This window comes from Pelmatolapia mariae, linkage group LG16_19 (genome assembly GCF_036321145.2).
Source record: "Pelmatolapia mariae isolate MD_Pm_ZW linkage group LG16_19, Pm_UMD_F_2, whole genome shotgun sequence".
Classification (NCBI taxonomy): Eukaryota; Metazoa; Chordata; class Actinopteri; order Cichliformes; family Cichlidae; genus Pelmatolapia; species Pelmatolapia mariae.
The window spans coordinates 7,849,498-7,867,116 of NC_086241.1; the positions used below are offsets into that span (position 1 = coordinate 7,849,498).

Sequence of the window (17,619 nt, forward strand, 5' to 3'; positions counted from 1 at the left end):
ATGGCAACAATTTAAACAAAATTCCTTGCTTTGTAAGAAACAGTCTGACTTGACCACTGTTTTCTGTGGAAATACCCAAATCAGCCAACATCTGCTCACCTACAGTGCAGTTTTTGCCATCATTCCACGATATTTAAACCATGTTTGCTGGGAGAGAATACACAAGAAAGAAAGAGTTTGCATGAGAGAGTGTGTGTCTCCCAGGACATTTGTTGTTGTAATTACTTCTTTTGTTGCCTCTGTTGTTCAGAAGACAATCCTCTGGTTCACTCTCAAGTGAGCTTGGTCCACATGCCCAGCACCACAATTACGGTTTGAGCAGCTCAGGCAAATTTACTGCATCTCAATTAGAGCGGAGAAAAAGTTGCCTGAGGTGATTTTAAAATTTTAAGGCTTTTTTTAAGCCAGTGAAGAAAAAACACACATCTACATCCAACTTTGCATTCATAAAATATCGGGTAAAGGTGAATTTGTGGTGGCTGAGATGTGTGCTTTACCTACAAGTACCCATTCACTCACAAGCTACCCTGTTATCACACACACAGGTAGAAGGTCTGACTGTTCCCTCTTCCTAATTCCTGCTATCTCGGGTTCGACTGCAGCCTGTCCCCTTGTCCGTGTCACAACTGATGACTCAAACTCTGTAATTGCCTTTTAATCCTTTCGAGGATGGAACATGTGTCAGCTTCAGCTAATTCAGGGCACCGGTCGCCTCTGGATACAGAGACAAGCTTATGACAGGAAGGTGGCGAGTGTAAGTCAGCACACAGGCTGGGACACTTTGCAGTGCTTCTGATTATGCAATGTTCAAAAAATAGCAGCTCTTCCTCTCTGTCCATTCGATTTGAGATTGAACAGCATGCGCTGAATACAAATTCAGCCCAAAAGATGGAAAAATGTGATGCAAAACTCAAGCACTGCCAGCCAACCTGACGCCAACCCAATGCAGAAATGGGCTGAACATTTATTTACCCATTTATATAATTGATATTTATATACCCATTTATACAAAATTACATCTTGCATTCAAATCATATTAACAATAAACCTAATATGAAGTGGCAGCTTTCAGTCTCATCTCCTAATATTCTGTTTTGTTATGCCTTTTTTTTTCCCTTTTGTTGAATCCATTTAATTTACCCACAAAGACAAAAATAAGATAATCCAAAGTCAACATTTAACAGTAACCAAGTATTTGGTTTTGCTTATATTTTCACACATTTTATTTTATATATCTGATACAAAACATTATTTCTCTCAACATAAGGCCACACCTTGGAAGCCCAAAGGTTAACACGCATACTTTATAACCCCACAGGGAGCTTGTCTGTGTAGGTTCTCAGTCATCCAGTCATGGCAGTCTAAGGAGCTTAGAAAGAAAACGACTGGACTTCTTTAAATTTTTGAAGATGTTTCACCTCGCATCCAAGAGGCTTCTTCCCTTCTGGGCACCGGTGACCTCAGGAACTGATGAAGCCTCTCTCCAAGCTCCTTAGATCACCTTTGTTTTATTTTTTCTCTGCAGTTATTATCACATAAGAGGCAAATAAAAAAGTGAATTTTCACTAATGTTGATACTACATGTGACACTTGATGAGTCACATAGGAATGTCATTCCAAGGAAAAACACTATTAGCTGTATCTTTCATTGGTTCATAGGTTATCCAAACATGATACACAAGTTTTATGGCAAAAGTGAGACGAATGTCACTCCTTGGTTGTCACATATGAGCGCTTGGGAAGAATTCCTTCTTATTACAGTTTTTCAGAGTGAAAGGGCAAATTATAAGTAGCTCAAAGAAAAAAAAGCAAAGTCGCTGATGCAAAAGCATACCTTCTGCAAATCTCTGTAACAAAATTATCTTTATGGGAGGCTAAAAATTAGCTTTCACTTCATTTCATCTCACACATCATCATCTTCCACGTGATCCTCTTTAAATCCATTTGTCATTTACACAATCAGCCCTGTCTTCTCACCTCCCCCCTCTCCTTTGCCTCCTTCACAGTTCCTTTTCTTTGTCCACCTATACTCATGAGTTCCCTTGCAACCTGTTCTTTTTTGTTCTTTCCTCTCTCAGTAACTGTCTCTGAGGCCACTGAAGCAGCAGCAGCAGTGTCCAGGACATTTTCTCCATTAGTGTGAATTACAGTTTCCCGGGCCACCGGATCACAGCGTGTGCAAGCACACCTCTTAATCACAATAGGGTAGGCATCCTTTTCTCCTAACGCTCGCCTTTAGTCCCAGTCACAGACAGCAACGGCTCCATTAACAAAGCCGAGGGGAACACTCTGTCTGCCCAGGTGCTGAGTCTATACACCCCACTGACTGCACAGAGCCTGGGCTGGCCACAGGGTCGCAATGAGAGGTCAACCTCTCAGTCAGCCTCTATTGTGTGTGTGGTTAAAGGAGGCAGCACAGCGTGAGATCAGTCAATGTCAAATGAGTCAGTTTGTTCTAAGATTGCAGTGAAACTAAAGAGGGATTGGCCACACTGTATGGTTTCACTGCCAAGACTGCTCCACTGCTCCCGTTCACAGTTGGCTGACTGCATGTATTCTCTTTAAAGCAAAGCAAAAATAGTTAAGATGTTCTGCCTATAATGCTTTTTATGACTATCAAGGTCAATCACTAAAAACATTTATTTATACAGTCATTATAGTCAGTGTATCATATGCACCTGAACAAATCACCAGTCCAGAATATAAAATGATCACCAGAGGACAAACGATTTCCAGTGTATAAGCTGCCAGTCTTTGAAACAGCACACAGAAGAAAAACACATAAAAATGAAGAAAAACAGAGTTTCCTCAAATCTCAGTGAACTGCTTTGTTTTCGGTCTTAACAGTCAGCATAAGAACGGCTCGTCACAACAGCACATAATGGCTTAGAGAGCCAGCATATCAGTCAGCATCTTAAAACACTTTAGTCCAGACCAAAGAATTCTGGTGGGCACAAATACCCACAAGGGGGGTTCTTCAGGAGTTGAATACCTTCCTTTTTTTTTCTTTTAAGCTGCTAATAGGAACTCTGATCTGATATAACAGCCAGCCAGTCGCTGATAATTCAATGTCACCTCATGTTTTACTTTCTTCCAATCCTGCTTTAATTTTCTCTGTGTGTTGCTTCACTGTGGCTTTGGTTTAAAATATGCAACCTGAAAGGAATTGCAAGCTAATATTTTTCTGATGAGTGAAAAATCACATGCATAGTGTTTCTCTCATTGGCTACAGGCTCAGTAAAGCCTTCCCTTGATTCATTTCCCTGTGTTTTGTTCCAGTGTTAATGAAAATGCTAAAAGCTGCAGTGTGCATTGCTAATTTTGGACTGGTCACAGTATACCTATGTCATGCTTATGATGGGAAAGTAATTACTCTAAAAAAAAAACAATAACAATGGAGTTCTAAGAACTAAAAAAAATGTCTTTTGTTTCAGCTGTGTTGACACAGAAGTAGGAGGGGACAAACTCTAACAGTTACCAGGAATATCAGAAGGTCCTGCAGTCTGAAATTTAGCTGTAGCCCATTCTCCTTGAAACAGGGAAGAACAGAATGAGTTATATTGTTTCATTTTGGGGTTTTTGTTTGTTTGTTTCTTCATGCACACATTCTCCTTTTTGAAAACCTGATTCCTACATTAACGTGAACAGCATTGGAAAGCATTTGAGAAAATTCATAGAATTTAAGCCAAAGTCAAATCCTCTCTAAAGTCAGCTTTATTATTTGCATTTTATCACATACACTAAGTTGCAGTCTGTAACAGGCACAATAGTTGCTAGTACCTACACACACCAATAACCATACATCAAAATGACTAGCTGGATTATTAGCATGCCAAGAACTATAATATATATCCACTTTATTGTAGGAGAAACCAAAATCTGTCAGAATCCTTGAAAGCGACTATGTGTCCTTGGAAACAACAAAACATCGACACATCAGTCATGTCTGTGAAAACACACATGAAGAATGAGATGATGTGCAAGCCACTTTTTTTCCCAGGTATTGTTTTTCTTCATGTGTCTGAATTTTGAAAACTTTTATTTGGCTTTTTGCGCAGATGGATATTTAAAAGAAGGGTCAGATTTTTGGTTATTGAGGTATTTTTGTGGTTCTTGCAAATTGCTGCAAATTGTTGGAGGATGGAGGAAAAAAAACAAGCTGGCTGCCATCCTTCTGGACAAAATAATAGATATCTTAAAAAAGCAAGTAAAAAGCTGGAGAGTTTTATGGATTTGCGTCACACAGTTCCCACCAGTGTTATTTGTGTGGCTAGTTGTGGGTTTTTTTCTTTTACTTTTTTCTCTTTTTTGTCAGAATGACAAAACCACAAAAAAGAAAGAGAAAAAAAGGCTTTTAATGCAACAACAATGGACTCAACTGTGGTAAAGAGAAGCAGAGTATGAAAAGAGAATTGCTGGTCCTCCACTTTGCATTTAAAAAACAGCTTAGGGCTCACTTTTCTCCTTCACCCATTATTTAGAGACACCTTCGTCTTTTCCCCTTTTGTAATTCTCTTAGCATCTTCATGCAACTTTGATGAAGAGTTACCCTGTTAAGAGCCTGCCAAAGAGCTATACATACTCACTGTGGGTTGACAGAGCCTGGGACAGTAATAGCTTTGGCTCAGCTAAGGCACTACTCTCACCCCCAATGCTTGCAAACATGACGCCGGCCTGCTGCACAAATCTTATGCAATAGCTCCCAACATAGAGTGCTCAAAAAACTCACGGAGGGTTTTCAAACTGTCTTCACTTCACTGACATTTTTGCTCACAATACCTCCATCACCTGACTTTGTGATTCTTACACTCTTATATGTTCATGCTGTTGCTGCTTTGAAGTCCCCACTATGTTGCTGAATGCTTTTAAATATGCCAGAAATGCCTTCATAAAAGCACCAACACATTCAGCTTGCCTGCAGGCTTAACAACTTCTGGCATTTATGAACATATGGTACACAATATCATCCCTAATCAAATGAGTGCTCAGTGCTCACTCATGAAATCAACAACATGACTTTGAATTAGCCTGAGAGCCCTACTGAGTAGTATCCTCTGAGCTTTAAGTACAGAGGATGGAGCAAAGAAAACTGTGAGCTGTCATACTTCACCAACATCTCATGAGGCCTTCTAATATTTCAGGCACAGAAACTCAATTATGAGGCCGAGGTTTTGATTTCTTAGAATAATAGGACTACATGACTGAATTCAATTAAGAGCACCCAGAATATATTTGGACCTCTCAGAGGAAGGCCCGGGGTGAAACAGATGGAATTTGCATCATTCATAGAAGTATTCATTTGTTTTAATTGAAAAGCACACAGGCTGAGTTTACATGCATTTTGAGGGAAAGCTGATAACATATAGAAAACTGATGGTGATCATTAATTGAAGCTGATTGAGCCTCAGCAGTTTGGCGCAAACCCACGTGCGTGGTTGTCAAGTTGCAGTCTTGATCTTATTGCCCTGAAAAAAAAAAAGCATTGCAGTGCGCAACGCCACCTGTGTAAAGGTGCCAAACAGAGAACGTTTAACCCCTGCAGGCTAATGAGCTGATGAGACATCAGGTAGAGCTGATGTGCGTCTTGCAGGTAGAAAAATGAGCACATTGCGCCTTTTCCCCACCCTTATAAAGTGATTTTCCAAGACTGTTCTCTTTCAAGGTGTCGGGGGCAGCTGACAGGAGGCAACGGCTGAATTACAATGCGCCCAAGCTGCAGTGCTCCTCTCTCAATCTCTCCCCCTTCACCGACAGTGCGTGTGCCCACGGCGTTGAAGCTTTCTGTGACCCAGTCCTGACAGCTGACAATAAGCTCCGCGCACAGCTGACGACGACACGATTGTTTCGATGCTGCTACGTGCAGCCCCCAACTTGAATGAGCCCCCTCTCACTGGAGCCACAGCCTCATCATCTGCACAGAAAGCTGATGCCGCTGGAGAGCGGGAGCCGAGCGGCCACTGGATTTTTACACATTTCACTTAGTGGATGTGGCCACAGCGGCTGGCCTCTCAGCAGACCTCAAACCCTAAAGCTAGAACAGGCTGCGGAACAGGTTATCCCGCACAGTTTAACATAAAGCACAAGGGTAAAGTGGAAGTCAAAAGAAAAAGCCAGTTGCCCACCTCATCCTGCTGCGGTTGATTCTGCCTCTGATTCGGCTGCTCCTTGGAAGCTGTCATTGTAAAACTCCTCGGAAGGGAAAACTTGGTCGAATCCTAAAGAAAAGCGGACAGAATCCCGTTTTCGGCGCAAAATAAGTCTGATGAGAAAGATGGGGAGGGCAAGGCGCCGTCTTGTCAACTGCGGAATCTTAAACAGGAGTGGTGGAGCGAAGGGACGAATCCGTCACGATTGAATATGTGCGAGGTCTTGGCGAGCGTGTGACGAGAAGCCAACGCAGCCCTGTGCGTTCACATCAACCCCCCTCCGGGAAAAGGGAGGAGAGTTTCGGACACGATCGTTTGCTGAAGCGAGAAAGACGGAGTGTTCTCACATTTTACCAGCCTGACACTTCTCCGGGGTGTCTGGTCTCTCGCCCTGTCTACTCTCAGTGATGCTGGTATTTTGGAGGATATAGCCCAAGACGGAGAGGAAGAGGAGGGGAAGGATGAGGAGGAGGAGGAGGGTGTTCAAGTGGTCTTGTGATGGTTTCCGGGGAGGGATGCTTTTGCTGGACCCAAGTTTCAAAAAAAAAAAAAAAAAAAAGACAAAAAGACAGTGTGAGCTGTTTCGGCTGACGTGTTAGCGTCATGTGCTGAAAGCTGCACACAGGAGCTGTCCGCGGTGCTGAAAGCTCGCCGCATATTCCTCTTCTTTACTGTTGTGGGCGCGCGTAACACCGACCCACCTCTGCTTGTTATCCTGCATTAAACACCGGCCACGGGCTCAGAGAGACGGCCGCTTTCCAGCCGCAGAAACCCGCTGCTTTTGTTATACGGGAGCCTTTCAGATGGCCTGAGCGAGGAGCTTAAATGGTCAATAAAGGGAGGATTGAGCGCGGCTCACAAAACCTCGCCGCGGGTTGTTAAAATACGCGCAGGGCACAGAAACGATCGCATCGGTGTTTGGAGTACTTAGCAGGGAAATGACACCTGTGAACCCGCCGCTGTATCAAGTTCACCGCGGGGCTTATGAGAGAGCGAGGTCTGCTTCTGTGGTTAGACGAAGCCGGGCAGGCAGAATGAGAGGCGTGATATTAAGGTTCATATCTCTAACGCCTGCGCCAGACAAAGATCAATAGTTTATATCTGCGTTTGACTGTTGCTGAATTACTAAGCTTGTTAGGGATTGTGAGGTGAAATAACTCTCACGCACTCTGACATCTACCAGACTGCGGGCAATGGGTGGGAGGGAAGATGTACTGAAGCACATGAACACGGAAAGAAGTCTTTAATCAAACAAGTAATATAAACAGGAATGTCAATCAAATATATCAACTAAAGCTATTAAGCATCAAAGGACGGGCTAAGAAACGACGAGTAAGCTGTAAATCACTCCATTTCATCTTTAAAAGTGTGGATAGTTTAGACATTTTCGTGTTTTTTCTTGGTTTCAATCACAGTTAATAAGCTCGTGTGTGTGTTTGTGTGTGTGTGTGTGTGTGTGTGTGGGGGGGGTGATCTGTGCAAAGGCAATCAAGCTTCACCTTTTTCTTTACCTTTTCTTGTACTGTGAGCATTTTGTGAATATTTTTTGTTTGTTGTTTCCATTTCACAGCTTTGATGTAAACTCAAAATTAAGCTCCAACAATGGTGACGGAGACATGTGTGCATGGTGCTCTAATCATATCCCTGCTTTCACTCATTGAAAGCTCGACATTCTCCAGGGACACGCCTCCAGATGTTCAAGCATTCCTCTCAGACCTGCAGTAGTTTGAAACTGGCCCCGCATTACTGATTACCCTTCAAACTGTTTTCTATTCCACAGTTTCAAAAGAAAACTCACGGGAGACTAAAATGAATCATCAAAATGAATCAAAAATATACTGAGCACTCTTTTTGTATTCCCCTAAATACACTGCACTATACACTCCCCATTCTTTTTCCAAAAGAGATTCCCGCAGTTGGTGTTTAAATGGGGTTTTTTAAGTATTATTCTGATGTGAAAGCCGTCACCATTTTCATAAAATCATTTGGTGACCCGCCGTGGAAGAGTCTGTACTCAGATGTCTTTCATCTTTCATTTGTTATCCGTCTGTAGGACCGCAGAGATGATATCTCATTGGACAGGAGTGGAGTGGAATATAGCAGTGTTGAAAAAGTGGTCTGTTTGTATTATAATAAAGACACAAATCGATCTGCGTGCTCTATTTTGTGGACAGGAGTAATCAATCCACTTTGAGGTGGAAGTCGGTCCAAGTCAGCCTTCAGTTCCACATAGTGCAGCTACTGCAGCAATAGTATTAAGAGAAGCAAAATTGATCATTTGTTTATCTTTTTTCCCCTAAGAAAACAACAAAAACGTTCTGATATGATTTTTTTTTGTCTTATATAATGTAAACCCTATAGAGTGTAAATACATAATACCATTTCCACATTTAGATTTCTTTGTAAATTCTCTTGTTATCTCAAAAAGGTCTGGATTAACCTGTTGTTTTCCAGCTTTAAGCACGGCAGATCTGAGCAGCATATCAATCAATTTTCCTGTAGACTCCTGGTGGAGCATAGGTCCGTAACAACACCACGCCAACAGAAGCAGGGAGCAGCACATATATGACCTCAAATTTTTAAAAATTAAATACATTTCTGGACAACAGAAATGTATTTAATTTAATGTTCTATTGCCCCTGACTGTTCCCCTTCCACCTACCACCCCGCTGTCACCAGACTGCTTTGTCTTACAATCATAAAGACCACAGCCAATGCTAAACCAGTATGTCATATGTTGTAGTTTGTGCTGATCTGAATAGTTTAGATCCCAAAACAATAACGGTGCTAAAAGTAGATTTAACACAGGACCCTGGCTTCAGTCCATCTTCACCGATAGTGATTTTTATCAGCTGCTTTGAGGAGTTGATTTTTTTACCACACATACTTCTTCAAAATGTCTTTACAATTTTAAACAGTTTGTTTTGAATTTAATTGCTTCCACATTCCAGGATAGTTCCACGTTTAGTGAAGACCCCAGAATTTTGAAAATGTTGGAAATGTTACATCCACTTATTCATAAGAATTGTGAGGAAGTCGGGTGAAAAATCACAGTCCAACACTAATCGTGAACTTGTGTCTTGAGCTTCAGTCCTTTCAGCTCTGCACTCTACACAAGTTAAAGCGGACTTTGTGGAAACACAGATTTCAACATTCACTTGAGAAACCATTCGTAAAACACTGACAGTGTTGTTAATTGGCATTCCATTAGTACTGTTCTTATATTACAATCACATTTCTGACTGACAGACTGCTGATGAATCTGCTTATCTCAGTCAAAACATCAGCATCTTCTCCAGCTGATAAAGAGTTCAGGAAACAAGCCTGACACTTATGTGTACTGCTGGCTAACAAAGCCTAGGGGAGCAAACTTTACTCCCGCCTCTAATACCACAGACCTCCAAAAACTGAAATCAGCTTGGTTACTAATGTAGGTTGTAAGCTAGCAACACTTGCAAAAGCTTACAATACTGCACCCTCAAAACTCCTGAAACTCCTAAAATGCTGTGTATAGTTCTTAATACAGACACATGAAGCCCACAATTAGGAAAAAGCTAAAGACTGACGGGCTGAATATTCCTAATTCAGGTTGATATGCTATGATTAGCAAATCTCTGCTCGGGGAGACGTTTAGCAATACTCATTTTCTTCCCTGTCACCACACATCTGCCCACTCGGGTTATTAGCTGGCAGGGAAAAACCCAAATGACCTGGGGCCAGCAGTGGACTATTTTGGCCCCTGACATTCTGAAAGAGTTGCTTTCTAAGTGTAAAAGTCCAAACAGGGCATAGAATGTGGAATTTGCTTTTCAGAAAGAAGAACTTGGATTCACTTCCATCTCCAGCACAGTGACAACGCAGAGTAAATCCCCTGTCAAATATCTCAAGGAACTGGGAGAAATGCCAGCAGAAGACCTTCACACTCGTATCGAGGGCAGACTAAACATATCTCTCACCCAAAACAGCGACGCTCAAATATTGACATGTTCTGTTTGAGCAGCTCTACCTTCAGAATGTCAGAGACGTGAAATTAATGTAAAGTAAACATGCAGCGTAACAAACGTACAAACAGCGTTGGGGGGTCATCTGTGATGGTTGACAAAGGTTTCTGGGTCTGAAAAGAATTTGACATGATAATCATGAAAGTAAAAAAAATCTGTTTTATTTTTTGTGGGTGTGTTGAGTGCATTAGTGGAGCTCACATTTGCATAAATTCCTCTTAACCTTTGCTTGCGTGTACCACTTTCCGAGGGAGACTAATGGAGTTTGCCTGTTTTGGAAGAGGGAGTGATGCACACATTGGATCTGCTTGGATGATGAATATATGCGATAACCTTTAGAAAATTGTTTAATTTAAAGGTAAAGGTTGGATCTAAGTTGGTTAGCCTCCATAAGGGTCTTCAAAGTTTCTTTCAGCATTAATACTATGAGTTTCTGACTTGGATGGATGAGAGAGGATGACATTGCATACCACTGCCTTTGAAACAGTAAGTGGACACAGGATGGACACAGTGCTGTTAAGGTGTGTTGCTGAGAAAGCACTCACAATAAATTTTAAACCAGACGTGTTTGCATTAAAAACCAATGGAAAGATGCAAGCAGGTGCAATGTTTCCCAGAAACGACAGAGTGAGATTTCCTATTTAGTTGTAAATAGCTCTTGGCTAATATTTATACAATTTGAACTGGCTGTTGGCAGATCGGACCTCCTTAGACTTTACAATGCAGCATTTATCGATAAGTGAAACATTTTGTTTTTAGGGAAAATTTAAGTTTTAAGTTCAATATAGAAACTCAGCAAACTGTGAAACTTTTGAGTGGTTTAATGCCTCACTTTATCAGAGTTATGTAGAGCTACAGTCTAGTGGAAACAGGTACATTGTGATATCACTAATCTGTGCAGTAATCTAAGAGACACCAGGGAGCTTATCTCCTGCTTTTCAGACTATACCATATGTTGTTCACAAAGAAAAATATTATTTGTAATTAGTGCACATAAGTACCCTGTGAAAAGACAACAGTGTTACGTTTTACTACTTGTCTGCTTCATTATTCTTCAAAAAAAAAAAATCTTAATATAAACACAGAAGGGCAGTCACTGTATGTGACTGAATGACCACTGTTGCCTCAAATTAAAAGAATATTTAGGGAGGACTTTTGCCGTTTCAGCCTCACAACACTGCTGTTCACTCTGTATCAACAAGCAAACTGACAGCCGGCTTGTAAATGGCAGTAGTGAAGCCACCAATAAATATACCGCGCACAAACTGGTGCAGAATAGGTGTTCAAATATGTTGAGATCTTATGACCTCATAACAGCGTATAAATCATTTTACAGCCTCCCTATTATCCATTTTCTCACACTTGTCAGGGTCCAGGTCATGGAAGAGACGTGTAAGCAGAGGTGCCTGGACCTCCCTCTTCAAAGCCAACTAAGAAACATAATCTCTCCTGGATGGCCTAGGTCTGCATGGTCTGCCCAGGGATCTCCACCCGGTTGGAGAAGCCTAAAACATCCCGGCTGGTTTCCTTTAGATCTGGAGACACAGCAGTGCTACTGTGAGCTCTACCATAATCACTGAGCTCCTAACCCTTTCCCAGACCTCCCCAAAAACACTTGGAAGGAAACTCAGAAGCTAATCCATTCTTTTCCACCTGAGAACTATGGCTTCAGACTTGGAGGAGCTAATTCTCATTACAGCTGTTTCATTTTCACTCTCATCAAACCATTTCAGTATTGTTATCTTGGAAGTGACCACTCAGGAGAGAAGTGCTTGATCGCAGATAAAGATGATCACACAGCAGACTGTTGTATTGATTTGCAGGGACATCTTTCCAAAGTATAACGAAGCCACCAGATTCTCTCACTGTGGATCCGGGATCTGCTGTCAGGAGCTCAGGTTTTTCTCCACTACAACATCAAATGTTTTTACGTTCAAAGTGATTTGCAAATAATCAATATAATAACATCACTGGTGACCCATCTAGGAATGGGGTTTCAGTTTGATTAACCTTTTTTATTTTACATAGAATTTCTGCTTGCTTGAAACATGCACATGTAAATGCTCTTAACAGAAAACAATTGTCTGTATTGTAATTGTAACACTAATTCACTAACATGTAGCAGCCATGTCCACCTTTTGGGCCGTCTGTGGCTATAAAATAATACTTCAACGAACTGATTATAACATGGCATAACCAAAACCACAGTGTACATTAACACTGACACCTTAACTTCCCGAATGTTTTCTAGAGTTATCAAAACTTTAAACATTTAAACCTTTAACATGCATAGACAAATATAAAGAAACTCCACAAAACTGAACTGAGCCGATCTGCATTGTGTCACTGATGACTTCCAGCACATTCTCAGCTGGATTCATGACACAGCTGAGTTACAGTTGCACTGATTGCAGTCAGATTGATGAGGGGATCTGAGTGTAATCTGTGCACTTCACAACAAGCGCTCACTTTTTTTCCTTCCCCCATAAATGTGCTCATACAGAAGCTTGGTCTGCAGAGGTTCTTTGAATGAATACCTCTCTTGGTGTCTTGCTTCTAACACCATGATGCACAGCGCTGGGAAAATAAAGGCGGTGGCATTAAAGCTAAGCAGGCTAGGCTGAACTGCTAGCATGAAGATCAAAGTCTGTGCCTTAAAAGATCTAAGTTTGGTGTGTGTGTGTGTGTGTGTGTGTGTGTGTGTGTGTGTGTGTGTGTGTGTGTGTTTGAATTGTAATGAAAAAATAGTGACAAGATCATTTTGTGAGAGACGGCGAACATGTCACTCCAACAATGAAGAGTGAAAAACATCTCTGGATGTGCTGTAATTCTGTGTGGGAGTATATTATAATTGGAAACGTGACAACTGAATTTTAAGGTACCCAGAGTGTGAGAATGAAATACTTTATTTTAAACAACCCAGTACAGTTGTGGAGTGCCAGAGACAGAGTGTGTGGGTGTGGAGAGCAGAGGAGAGTGTGGAGGCGATGGAGAGGTGGGGACACAGAGAGGGAGGGAAACAGAGCCCCTGGGGAGGTGTTTCGCTGAGGTGTCTGCTGTTGATAAAGTATTTATGACCCTGGGGCAATTTAGTGCAGACACTCAGGAACTCCACGCCACCTCACCGCTGATGAAAGTTTCATGACCAAACTCCAGTGTCTGCTTCTGTGGCTTAGCCCCAGCAGCTCCACATTCAGCACATCACATTATTACAGCAACGACCGGCACTTCTGATGGGGAGCGATTTCACCACCCCAACTCTCTAATAAATAGCAGTCAAGCTCTTCCTTGGTTGGTACTCTTCATGTACAATTCTTTAGTTTCTGTAATAAGCAGACATTTCCTTGTAATGCAAAGTCACTCAAAATGACAGATGTTAAAAGAGTGATTTGTTTCTTCCTGAAGGTTTTTCCCTGTAATCTTGAATGTAGGATTTGAGTTCTGCATTCAAAAGCAGTGGGAAGCTGTCGTTGCTGATAAAAGTGGGCAGTGTTGATAGAAAACAGGGATTTTATTTCCAAGCCATACTGCACACTTATTTCTTTGATCAGCTTTGGAAGCAGTGCAAGAAAATCCTGTATAATGACTATTATTACAAAGTAAATCAAGCTCAAAAACAAAGATATGTTTGAAATGTTGAGAGCAACCAAAGTGTAGGTTTGGTTTCATCCAGTAAAAACACAGATGCCATCGCACAGGCAGAACTGGGAAATACAGCCAGAGTCATGTAGCACCATGTTTAGCCACAATCCTGCAAAAGATGCACTCAGAGGCCTGATCTTGATGCCACAGGATTCAGTCTGGGATAACAAGCAAGTGAAGACAGAGTTCTCCAAACATTTTAGTCATATGTATTTCTGGCATTCTTTTTAATGAAATGTTTTGACCTTGGATTTCACTGCGTATTTATTATTGGTGTTTTCTTTACTGTCAAGTGCCTTACTGCAAGGCATCCTGTTTTGTAGCTGCACCAAGCCAAACTGTGACTGATATCAGTGATCATGGAATTGGCATTTTGCACACCCCATACCATCAGAGATCCAGGTTTATAGCTTGTAATGTAAAAAAAGATGATCGTGTGTATTTATGGATTAGTCATTCTTGAGTTCGACACAGTCACTAAGACAAACAGCAGCCTTTTCTCTAGGTTTTCTTTCATATTTGAACAGCAATTTCAGTTTTTCAGACGATCTAAGATCAGAGCTACCAAATGACCACCAGTAGTCCCTTTGAAGTGACCATAAGAATAATACTGAAAAATACTTCCCAATAACTGCTCATGTGGAAGACATTGTGCATAATTTTTGCAATTAAAAAATGAATGTCAGGGTTATTTAGTTTATTGTGTAGCAACAGATATACTAAATGGTAATGAATAGTAGGAGAAATCATGTCTTTGTCATCTTTAGCTATAGATCAAAGTAATAACTGTAATTATATTTAGATAGGATAAATGCAGAGGGTGGACTGATTAAGGGCCAAATGCCATCACACTGAGCTGCAGCAAGCTTCAGTCTCTACAAGGAAACACGATGTGCTCCATCCAGCAAACATTAATTCATTAAGTCAATTTATGCAGCAGGGCTCAGATTATACAGCTCCGAGGCACCCTGCTGTTGACATTGCAACGTCATTCATTTTGCAGCTAGTGTAATCCTTTTATTACTGTTGTCTTATCCCGCTGTGCTTGTTGATACCATCGAGGGGTGTGTCAAATGAGCTGAATGAAATCCTAATGAGGGGGTCACCCAGTATAAGAGGATGACAGTGTCAGCAGTGGCTCCCAGTTGCAGTTTTAAAAGAAACTGCCTCATATTCATATTCATATTCCAGAACCAGGTTCATATAGATGTTTCAAAACTAAATTTTGGATTATGCCAGGTAATTTTGGGATGTATTTTAACTACACTCACCAGCCTTGTTATTAGATACACCTGTACAACTCCTTGTTAGCATAAATATCTAATCAACCAATCACGTAGCAGCAACTCAGAGCACTTCAGCATGTAGACTTCTCCAAGACATTCTGCTGAACTCGAAACAGGAGGCTATTTTCTTGGCACACTTTGGGCCAACTGGTCATCATTTAAACAACACAGCTTGTTTGTGACCATGTCCATCCCTTTATGATGACAGTGTACTTCTGATGGCTGCTTCCGGCCACGACCATGGCACAAAACTCAAATCACCTCAAACTGGTTTCCTTCACATGACAATGAGTTCACTGTACTCAAACAGTCTTGTCACAAGATCCCAGTCCAAAAGAGCACCTTTGGGATCTGTTGGAAAGGGAGATTCACATCATGGACGTGAAGCCAACAAATCTGCAGGAACTCTATGAAGCTATCATGTCAACATGGACCAAAATTTCTGAGGAATTTTTCCAGCAACTCAGTGAATCTGTGCCATGAAGAATTAAAGGAATTTTGGAGGCAAAAATGGGGTCAAACCCAGTATTTGAGCAGTATTTGAACGGTGATTGTATTTCTATTTATATATTTTTGCTGGGGCAACAGGAAATAAAGGCATTTACACACATTTGCAAACATATGTGGATATACAGTATATAAGACATAAAAGCAGAGTCTGTACACTTCTAATGAGCTTTAAAGTCAATATTTGGTATGATCACCTTTATTCTTCAACACAGTCTCAACTCTCTTAGGGAGCTTCCTTGAACTTTCCTTTGGAATATTTCTCCAGGCTTTTGGAAGGATCATCTTTGGATCTTGGCTGTCATTCTGTTCTTTGTCAAGATGATCCCACACTGCTTCAACAAAGCTGAAGCAGTGTGGGTCCTGGGGAGGCCAATCCGTTATTGATAGTGTTCAACTGTGTATGTCGCTATCCATTGCAAAGCTTTTACTGCATGGGAAGTGTTTGATCCTGTGGAAGCAGATTTCGTTTCTGTTGTATTAATCACATATTTAATCATATCACATTAGTAATAGTAACGTCACTTTCTCACTTAGTTGTATGCATGTTCACTACAGAGGGACCTTATGCTCTACACACGCAGTGAGGCCATTGTAATGGGAGACGTTAAACAGATAGTGAGACTCCTTCTGCTTATCAGGGATGTAAATCCTTAGGTGACGGCCAAGCAGAAAACAAGGTCATAATTCTCTCTGTGAGGGAGGAGATGTGAGATGGGCCAACATGTAAGAGTTTGTGAAATGTTCTTTGTCTGTGTCTCTGTATGTAAGATGTAAAGGCAGCGGCCACAATTCAGAAATCACCCTAGTGTTTGACTGGAGTGGTTCTCTCCACATTGCAATGTGTTTATTAAACCCACTTCAAATCAAGCTCACTGGGTGTGTTGCAGGTTATTGTTAAATTTTCAATAACAATCCCCAAACACCGTCTAATAGCGCTACTCTGCATTCATAATTACATTAATTTTGACAAGATACTGAAAGAAAAAAAAAAAAAAAACACACTCCTCTGAAGATGACCAGGTACAATGACTGGACTGAAAATAAGTGAAAAAGCAGCAAATGTCCAAAAAAGAACTTTGAAAGTCGTTCAGAAAGACCTGAAGCACTTTTGCTCAAGATCACATTTGCTCCTTTGAAGCAAAATATAAAGAAATGAGGGGCAACTCAAGGCTTTTGAAAAGTATTCTATATCACAGGCTGCTATAATTCTTTTGACAAGATAGAACATTTTCATTTCTTCACCTAATACTCAACAACTTGGTACCAATGACATTCAAATCTGGTTTCTGGCATCTAAAAAGAAGTGAAACTTCTTGGGAGGATTATTAATGCCTTAAAGATTGCCACTGACTGTAAAAACCTCTGTGCTGTTTATAATCAACTCAAGCTTCAGTTCTGTCAAGCAAAACATTTTAATTAAGACATATGAGAGTCGGTTTGGTTTGTCCAGCACTGGTCTACTGGTGATTCCAGTTCGGTACCACAATAATCTAACCTTGGACTTCTGCTGTTTTAAACTTTTCTTATTAGCAAACAAGATCATCTCCAACTCCTGATCTCTGAATACATTAGATTCACTGATTTTACTTGCTTGAAGGATATTAATATTCAGCCCATCAATACTAACATACTACAGACTGGTCACTTAACATTACTAACACACCATATTGTTTGTTTGTGGGGGTTTTTTCAGCTAACATTGTCAAGCTTGGTTATCAAGCTGTGTCCATAAAGCAATGCATGACTCAGACACAAATATCTGGCACATAGGGCTATGAGCATGGGAATAAAAGTAGAAGAGAAGAAGAGAGAAGAGTGAAAACTTCTTGTACGGTATGCATCACAAAGTAATATTATTTGTCAGACAATTCTAGTAAAATCATTCAGAAGGTAAAAGTGACTCAAATTATTATTGTAGCAGAGAGTTATCAGCTTCAGCGGCTTCTGTTTAACAAAACAAAACTACACAAAAAAAAAATCATAGAGTGTCATTATGGCGAGGCAACCTAAACACAGGGACCAAAGCAGTTTTTT

The 17,619-nt window shown here is 40.9% G+C and overlaps 1 protein-coding gene across 2 annotated transcripts in view; it reads right to left on the reverse strand.

Moving 5' to 3' along the window:
• The window catches only part of LOC134644808 (inactive dipeptidyl peptidase 10-like), a 249,256-nt gene that overhangs the window by 138,360 nt on the left and 93,277 nt on the right, over positions 1-17,619 (reverse strand). The window contains exon 1 of one of the 2 annotated variants that reach the window (XM_063497893.2): positions 6,123-6,611. The exons of the other annotated variant lie outside the window; for it this stretch is intronic. Within the exon in view, the coding sequence (XP_063353963.1) occupies positions 6,123-6,179 (57 nt within the window). The 5' untranslated portion in view covers positions 6,180-6,611. Of the gene's footprint in view, positions 1-6,122; positions 6,612-17,619 lie in introns of those variants that run through there. 2 annotated transcript variants of the gene reach the window in all.